The 9,321-nt window shown below is 41.6% G+C and overlaps 2 protein-coding genes and 1 pseudogene across 2 annotated transcripts in view; 1 reads left to right on the forward strand and 2 right to left on the reverse strand.

Moving 5' to 3' along the window:
• Positions 1–9,321, forward strand: part of LOC124320441 — a 313,411-nt pseudogene that overhangs the window by 69,711 nt on the left and 234,379 nt on the right.
• LOC124320274 (peroxidase-like) overlaps positions 1–9,321 on the reverse strand; it is a 136,888-nt gene that overhangs the window by 56,289 nt on the left and 71,278 nt on the right. The gene's annotated exons all lie outside the window — the stretch shown is intronic.
• On the reverse strand, positions 6,429–9,273 carry LOC124324695 (protein TsetseEP-like). The gene is made up of 4 exons (XM_046784387.1): positions 9,268–9,273; positions 8,499–8,666; positions 7,813–8,422; positions 6,429–7,739 (listed from the first exon to the last, which is right to left on the reverse strand). Exons 1-4 carry the CDS (start codon positions 9,271–9,273, stop codon positions 7,465–7,467), a joined length of 1,059 nt encoding a protein of 352 aa, XP_046640343.1. The 3' UTR covers positions 6,429–7,464.

Consider the following 9,321-nt stretch of genomic DNA (forward strand, 5'->3'; position numbering starts at 1 on the left):
ATAGAGGACCGCGCCAAAGGAACACACAGGAAAAAGGTAAATAAGACTTCAGAGCAGCACTATACACTCTCTCTGTCCGTGTGCGTGTGTGGGTGTGTATTGGACCCTCTGATGCGCGCTCACGAGTCCGTGAGGACCGGCGGGGGGTTGTATGAAAAGCGGAGTAGTATACAGTGCAACCTCAAGCCTCTCACTCGGCCAGAGGTTGCTCGACCACACCAAAAGAAGGCGCACAAGTCAAAAGCTCCGTCGCGCGGATTTAAATTCGGCGCTGTTTTAAAGACGTTAGAAGAATAGCAGACGTCATCAAAACGACAGGGATGAAAAACAGAGTCAATTTCGGGTTTACGTCTGAATTCAGAAAAAAGATTAGGCAACATTTCCTCACTCGGTGTCTCGGTTCGACGTGAAAGAATAGGAGCTTAATTTCATCGATTTTCTCTTGTGTTTGTGTTAGTGTCTGCTGCGGGTGTGTAGTAGTACGGAAGTTGTGCGGGGTGTGTCGTGTGTTTGCAACCCTCCTCCATAAAAGTGTTTTTGTTAGTATTACATCGCAACGAAAAAGATAAGGGCGACGAGCTAATTCCAACTGATTGAAACTAATTGAAAAGTTTGAGATTGGCTTTTACCTCAGGGTGGATCTTTCCAGTGCGTCCAAAATTCAGGAATTTCAGGAATCGGCTCATTTTATCTATGGAAATATTCGAATTTTGTTTTTATTCTTTTAGAAAAGAAATCAATTAATGATACACCTCAGCATCTATATATCTACTTCTACTGCGCGTAAAAGCTCAGCGTGCAATCAACTTACGGTATTTATTTGTTAATCAATGATATCACACAAGACACTCGGAGAGGGATGCTGTTGTTCAGCGTTAGTTTTTCGGGGGGCAAGTGGTGGTAGGTCTTCGCACTTGGTTTGCCGGTACAGTTAGGAAACGTCTACCCTCCGACCGTCCCCTTTTATTTCCATTCGACGCAAGGTCTACGTGACTTGGCCGTCCTCTGTCGAATACACTACACGCGTGGCGGGTGTTGGTGGGGTGGTCGGGGGGGAGAACGTCAGCTGAGTGCCTACGTTGTTATATACACGAATCCTCCCTGGTAATTCTATTGCTCCTTTCCCCAACTAGGATCCATACTTTCTCCCCCACCCCACCTCCGTTTGGTCGTGTCTCTTTGGTGGAGAACCCACCACCACCTTCTCCTCTCTCTTACCCGGTTCTTTTCCTTTTCATCTTATGCTGTTCTACGCCAAAGCATTAGCTTGTAATGACTTTATTCCGAGGATAGTACGGACAACCGGAGAGGAGGGAAAAATGTGCCGGCTTACGTCACGTACCTCTGACGGTATACACGGGTTGCATACATGTGCACGTAGCGCGCCATGCTCTCGTATCATAGCCTCACGTAGGCCATACACCTCATGCCTAGAATTATCCTGCGCTGAGCCATATACGGGGTTCACCGAACTAAACAAATGGTTTCTGTACTGCTGCTGGACTGGTCGTTTATGCAGCTCAGCAGATGCACAGTTGTTCCCGCTAACTCCGCCTACTATCCAGCTTCCTAGTGTACAGCACTTCCCCTCTGGTTTTTCGACGTGCTTATTATGAATGAGAATTACCCTGTGATAAAAAGGGAACAGTCGAATCAAAGGTATATTACGCACAGTTGGCTGCTGCGGTTTCAGCCAGATGATCCAGGGGGATCCCCCTCATACCATTATAAGGATCTGTTTTTAATCCAATTGGCTGCACGCAGCTGCGGGAGGACAGGGAGTGTGTGAAATAAGAACATTTATAAATGCCAAGATAATAATGCAAGACGTAATCGTGATGTATAGCAGCAGCCATACAGCTCAATAAAGACTAGATTATACTTTGCACACGTGTATTTGGAAATACCGGAGCTGTTGTGGCGCAATCTGGGCTGCCATAGACCGTTGAGCGAGTTGCACGTAGGCACGACCTCAAAAAAATTGATCCTTGAGATCTTATCGACAACCCGCACCCCCCGCGCTGCCCGCGCTTCGATTTTTCTTTTATAGAAATGCTGGACCTTGAAAAACAATGTCGATCGATGAGCGGGGGGCTATACATTCGTAATGACGGGAAGTGTACGGTACTCGTTACGATGATACCCAGAGGGCGAGAACCCTCGCATGACACCATTCTAGTGTTTTCTCGTGAAATGACTTGCACAAATTAATTCTGACATCTATTTGTTAATGTCAATTAATATTCGTATAATGAACTTTAATATTCACTGTGCGATGCGTCGGGAATTAATTGTGACATTCCGAATGAGATAATCGTGCAGAGTATGTTGGTTACACCTGAGAGTCTAAAATGTCACTCAATTCGCAGTTACCACATTACCGCAAAGGATCTGTTATTTTTTCCAAAATTTAAGTTGCCGAGTTCTACACCACTTCTTGTTTGAAATCCATCGCACATCTCACGTAAATAATCGTAAAGATCATCTTCGGAGAAGCGTGCTAGAATCCAAAACGGTATCACATTCATTAATGGTGAAAGAACGTCTAAATAAAAAATTAAATCATTCAGAATATAACTTGTTTCATTTCATTATCACCAGTGGTGCTGTAGTGGAAATAAAATTGGTTAATAATGTCGATCAACGCTATCAAAACCAATTAATTTAACATTACCATATAGCAATCATACACATTATTTGTGTTCTTATCCTCATTAACGGTAACCAAGCTGGGTTCTCCCGTAACACGATCACTAACAAGTTTGAAAGGATCTTTTGAAAAAAGGGGTAAACGACATATATTTGCATCGTGACGTAAAAGAAAAGCAAAGAAAATCGCGGTCCGTGTGAACAAACTTAATGAAGTCATAGATAAAGATAGGAATGTAGGCGGGTACAAAACCGCGGAGGGTGTTTAAAAACAAGTTTTTGAACGATTTTTTTGTCGACTAGTTTGGCGCTCTACCTTCCCCGCCTCAAACGCCGGCGCAATACAGAGAACTCGTTTTTTAATTCTGCAATCAGTGCATATGTGCAGTAAACATTGGATTTTATTTCTTGTCATTTATGCATGTTAATGGGCATGGAATAAGACCGAACAAATTACTCTATACTCTTGCCTAGGAGGATCGTGAGGAGAAAAACTAAGCATGCACCGCAGAGTTAATCCACATTTCAAATGGTGACCCCAGCTGCCCGCGCTTCGATTTTTCTTTTATGGAAATGATGGACCTTGAAAAACAATATCGATTGATGAGCGGGCACGGGCCTATACTTTCGTACGGGAAGTGGGTACGGAACTCGTTACCATTATACCCAGAGGGCGAGAAACCTCGCAGGACGCCATTCTGCCGTTTTCTTGTGAAATGACTTGCACAAATTAATTCTGACATCCATTTGTTAATGATAATTAATATTCGAATAATGAACTTTAATATTCACTGCGTTATTCGTCGGGATTTTGTTGTGAAATTCTGAATGAGTTAATCGTGTAGAGTGTGCATGTCACACCTGAAAGACTACATTATCAATTAGATTGCATTAAACACAACTAGATAAAAAATTAGTTATTTTTTAGTTAAAAATAGATGTTGTGTTCAATCATGTGATGTGACGCGTCCACATGGATTCCGCTACAAATGAAATCTTTAAGGTATTGTCATCATATATCAGGAGAGGATATTTAATGATATCATTTAATACGCACTATATGAACAACATCGAACTTAAAAACGTAATCATTGGGAATATAGATTGTTTCATTCCATTAATACTAGTAATGTTCAAGTGGAAGTTCAAACAGTCATTTCTGTCAATCAAACTCTATCCAAACCAATTTACTTTACTTTTTCATAAAGAAAACATACAGATTGTGCGTGTTCATTTTCTCATTACCGGTCGGTAACCGCGCCGGGTTTTCCCGTAACACGATCGCCAACAAATTTAAAAGGATCTTAAAAAAAAGGGTAAACAACATGTATACATGCATAGTGACGTAAAAGAAAAGCGAAAAATATTGCGGTCCGTGTGAACAGACTTAATGAAATCATAGATAAAGATAGGAATGTAGGCGGGTACAAGTACGCGGAAGGTGTTAAAAAAAGTTTTTGAACGATTTTTTGTCGACTAGTTTGGCGCTCTACCTTGCCCCGCCTCAAACGCCGGCGCAATACGGAGAACTCGTTATTTACGTCTGCATGTGCAGTGAACATTGGATTTTATTTTGTCATTTTTGCATGTTATTGGGCATGGAATAAAACCGAACAAATTACTCTACTCTTGCCAAGGAGGATTGTGAGGAGTAAAACTAACCATTTACCGCAGAATAATACACATTTCAAATGGCGACTATTTCAATTGATTTGTTTTTAAATTCAATATGACGACCCTTTTTTAATTAATGTTTGAGAAGTTAAGGCTTATAAAAAAAACAAAATTATTTTAAGAAATTTTACTTTTATAAGAATAAACAAAATCGATTAATTAATCGAGATCGAATTCATCATTGTCGGTGTCGTCTGTCGACTGTCGTGCGTTTCGTGTATCGTCGTCGTCTGTTAATGAAGTGAGCTGGTTTGAAACTTCAATTGAAATGCTGAAAATGATAAGATAATTAGACACAGAAAAATACAGCACAGAGTAAAATGAATGTAGTTCAGAGTTTATCAAACAATTTGAGTGTTGATGTTGAAAATTACGTGTTCAGTGATTCATATTATGATTCAACTGCTTCGTACATTTGCAAAGGTATGCGAAATGCGAGAAACAAACAAGAATGATTTCGTATTTTTTTAAATTTACTTTAATACTGCTGTTCTATGGTCATAGGTTTAAGATTAATGTGATGACAGTTGCAGCTGTCAAGAACTCAGCACAAACTGTACACACCAAACTCAAATCTGGTGGTTCTTCGAACAAGGTAAAACATCTTTCCATGTTGTTTTTTGGTTCTCTATTCCAGTGCCATATGCAATTGCAGAAAGGGCATTTAACTTTGGCAAAGAAGTTTTAACTCCTTTTGCATACCAAGTTCAGTCCTGCAAAAGATTTAAGGCAATTGAATATTAGAGTATAGATGTCCTTCAGGTAGTAGAAAAAGGCACAAAACTTAAAAATCTGGAATTTTAGTTAAACGTTTGCGCTTGTTCAAGACACCTCCGCTTTCACCGGGGCACTTCGATTGACGTATTATGTACGATCGCAATTGTAGGGACAGTTAGATACGGGGAAACAACGGAAATGTATTTACACTTTTGACCGGAAACAAAATAACCACGTCAAAAGGGTTTCTTTAATACGGATATATATTTTGTTTTTTACTTAGTGTCCTAAAACTAGTCACGAAACTAATTCATTTTTCTGGACAAAGACGCGTTATTTCTCCACGTGTGAGCTAATAATCGCTTGACAAGCCTTTCCTTGGCCCTTCCCCACTTGTTATCGCAACATGACGCATCGAGAAATGTAAAGATAGTCTATGTGATCCGTTGTTACAGAAATACCAGCCAATCTCCGACCACCAGAGCTTGCTAGCTGGCAAGCAAGCAAGAGGGAAAACGAAGCTATTTGATGTCGACAGAGCACATAACGAGATTCATTAGGTAAACCGATATATTTAACGCCCACGGAATAAAACAGGTATAGGGCTGGCTCTACTTGCGTCACCAAGTTTTATCGTCCGTGAAAATGAATATCTGCGAATATATATCAGCGTTATTTATTGCCGATGTTCCTGTCTGCGTGAATGTCCGATTAGGATACTCGGAATGATTTACTATCCCATAAACCCTGAACTAATTAGACAAATCCCGTGGTAATGGTTGACGTCATAATCAGCTGCTGATCCTTGTGGTTAGACGTTGATGGCGTCTTTAATTAAACTCGACATTTATCCAGAACGTAAAACATTATCATTGAACTAGAAGGGGAAATTAGTTTAGTCCAATCTGTCAGAGTAACTCGTGCTTCGCCAAAATTTAAATCTAGTTTTTTTTATCTCATTTGCCTTTACCCGTAGTCGATTGAACCGTAAAGAAATCAAACGCAATCAATTGATCCAATTGGAAACTTTACATAACGTCGTTCCAAATTGCTTATTAGCGTGATTTTCTCAGAGAAATGACTAATTGGGTCTTTTGTGTCTGTCCATTCAACGTTAAAAAATGGCCTGCTAATTTGTCAAGTTTTACTAAATTCTAAGACGGACTAATCATAAATTCCGAAAAAGATTGCGCAATCAACGCCATCTTTTGGCGGGAGAAATGCCGACCAATATTCTAAATTCGATCTGCTGTCTTCCTGCATTGGCTATACGCGGGTATAACGGATCGTTACTCGTTAGACACGCCCGAGCGGCTGAATGTCTCACGACGATAAGACCGACTCTCTCTCGCTCTCTGCGTACATGCAGCGCCCAAAAGAAAGGAAAGAGAGAAAAGTCTTCGATCAAGAGAGGGGGAAAATAAATTTAAATTCTCTAGTCAGAAGAGATGGATTTCGCTCTTTTTTTCTTTCGTATGTTAATTGAGCTTTATAGGTCTATAAAACCGAGCGCGTGAGTGAATCGAAGGACTGAAGGAACTTCCTTCTTTCTGGCGACAATCCCGGGCAAAACTAAAAGCGAATTTTGAATTTATATTTCTCAATTCTCAGTAATCGGAGCAATACAATATGAGGCCACGGTACGACGGATCGACAACTTGCAAGAGAGGGCAGGCAGAAGGGGAATATAACGGACGGCCATTATTAAACTGTATATAATATCGAAATAGATATAGGAGAGAAAGAGGGACGAAGCGACTATTGTCTCCTTCCATTCTATATACGCCCAGCATTCAAAATTTCAAATGATCAACGTCTATACATATAGCAGAATAGACGACTATTATAGAATGGAACGATGAATTCATTGTCTCTTATTCTCCCTCCTTCTCCTCCCCACTCCTTCCAGATATTGCATTAATGCTGCGGAACAGTTAGCACACAGCAATAAGTATTATTACGAATAGAGGGAGCAGTTAGCAGTCAGCAATAAGAGAGAGAGAGAGAAGCCGTTCAGTACAAAGGGCCAACCAAAAGGAACAGACAGTATATAGAACGATAGGTTTCCGGTCGAAGAAATCTATACTGCGGGGGGGTATAGGATCTTATTTGTCAAGCTAGGAAGGAGGAGGAGGAGAAGGATAGAGAGAAGCAATTCAATTATAATGACATCCGTATAGAAACGGGTGAAGACACATGCGTTGGGTAACATTATATAGGACGGCGACGACGACCCGAAAAAATATAGGGGGGCGGACAAAACGACAAATAAAATCAAAGAGGAATGCGCTCACATTCACTGAGAGTTGACTAGTTTATATATTGGCTAGTGATTATATATTTCCTCGACAGATTTATAGATCCAATAAATCTCTTTACCGAAAACCTATAGCTATATTGCTCCTTATAGATGAGGTATCGAAATTATTTTCTTGCGTCCACATGTATGTAGTATAGTAAAATTCCCAAAAGAAATTCAAAATTAAAATTCATCTTTTTCGTTGTTGGTTTTATACCCTCGATGTTTCGTTCTTTACTCTGCTTCCGGGGCTTCTTCTTCAGCTGCTGCCTCTGCTGATTCCGGCTCGGCGGATGGGACAACTTCTTCTTCGTTCGCTGCTGGGGCTTGATCCTCGGTAACTTCCTCAGCAGGTTGGCTGTCTTCTTCCTCGATCCCTGTGGCTTCCTCCTCGGCCAAAGTAACTTCTTCTTCAGCCGACTCCATAGTTTCCTCCTCGACTAGTAATAAGGTTTCTTCCTCTGCTAAAGCGGATTCTTCTTCTTCGACGGCGGAGGCTTCCTCTTCGACCGCTGGGACTTCCTCTTCGACCACAGCAACTTCATCAGCTGGTTGGGTTTCATCTTCGGTTGGGACGGCTTCTTCCTCAGTTATTACAGTTTCCTGTTCTACAGCAGCGGGCTCCTCGGTTACTTCTCCTTCCTGGGCCGGTTCCTCTTCACCTGCTTCCTCTACTGCTTCCTCGTTGGTAGGTTCTTCTTCCGCCACCCCTTCTTCGTTCGTAGGTTCTTCCTCTGCCGCTTCTTCTTCGTTCGTAGGTTCTTCTTCCATCGCTCCTTCCTCGTTCGGAGCTTCTTCTTCCGCCTGCTCTTCTTCGGCCGTAGGTTCTCCTTCTTCCTCCGCCGCTTCCTCCTCGTTCACTGGCTCTTCATCCGCTGGTGCTGTTTCGTTTTCTTCTTCTGGTTGTTCAGTTTCTTCCTCTAAATTTTCCAACGATTCTGCTTCGCCAAATCCGTCGACATTCAACTCAGGTTCGGGCTCGGGTTCCGGCTCGGGTTCCTGTTCAGGTTCGGGTTCAAGTTCCGCTTGAGGTACGAGTTCCTGTTCTTCTCCGACAGCTTCCGCTTCCGCGCCACTCTCTTCCTGAAATATTATACACCCACAGTCAGCTCTTTTTCGTACATGGCAGACGATCCAATAATCTAATCATAGATGGCACCTGAGATTCGTTGAGTTCCGCCACCGGTTCCAGTTCTTGGCTGTCGCCGCTAGTGTCGGCGACGTCGTCCGCACTTTCCACCGCAACGGCGTCGTCGGTGTCTTCGTCCACCACCGAATCGTCGTGATGATTTTCATCGTTTGCCACGAAAAACGACTCTGGGGTTTCCTATTACCCCATGAAAAATCTTTTGTTTTGCTTTCCTCATTTGGTAAAATTTGCATTAAAACAAACAACAAGGATCGATTCATGTAAATCAATTCAAAACACTTTGACGCTTTTTAGTGACCTACCTTTTTTTATCGTGCAATGCATGAGACTATATATATAGATATGGCCAATGCGCAACAAAAGATTGATAATCAACGAGACGTCAACACAAAGGACTGGTGTATTGAACATTGACGCGAAAATAAAAATAAAAAGAACCAAACAAAAAATGTCAAAAATAATAAATCCAGCGGGGAAGATGGGAGAGAGAGAGAGAGAGAAAGGTGGAAAGGAATCGTCCTTTTTGTTTGTATATATGTATAATAAGTATATGTTTTATGTAGTAGCCTTCTTTTTTGTTTATACTGAAACACGAAAATTTCAGAGTCGTGATGTGGCAGCGATTGTGTGTTTGTGTCGTGTTTTCATATCATCATCATACAATGGGGGTGGCGGTGGAAGTTGTGGGCGGGCGCGGAGGTTGACGAGGAAAAAGTATATAGTAGCAGGAGGAAATGTTATATTCATTTTGTGTGTGTTTGTGTGTGTCCCAACAAACCAACATGTCTAGTAGAATATGTGACGGGACATACTACTACCATTGTCGTCCATG

This window comes from Daphnia pulicaria, chromosome 1, assembly GCF_021234035.1.
Source record: "Daphnia pulicaria isolate SC F1-1A chromosome 1, SC_F0-13Bv2, whole genome shotgun sequence".
In the NCBI taxonomy this organism is placed as follows: domain Eukaryota; kingdom Metazoa; phylum Arthropoda; class Branchiopoda; order Diplostraca; family Daphniidae; genus Daphnia; species Daphnia pulicaria.

Coding starts and splice junctions, on each gene's coding strand:
- LOC124324695 (XM_046784387.1), bottom strand. Junction 8,423..8,498: donor CGGAACTCAACGAATCTCAG/GTGCCATCTATG, acceptor ATAATATTTCAG/GAAGAGAGTGGCGCGGAAGC. Junction 7,740..7,812: donor CGCCGTCGAAGAAGAAGAAT/CCGCTTTAGCAG, acceptor AGAAGAAGTTAC/TTTGGCCGAGGAGGAAGCCA.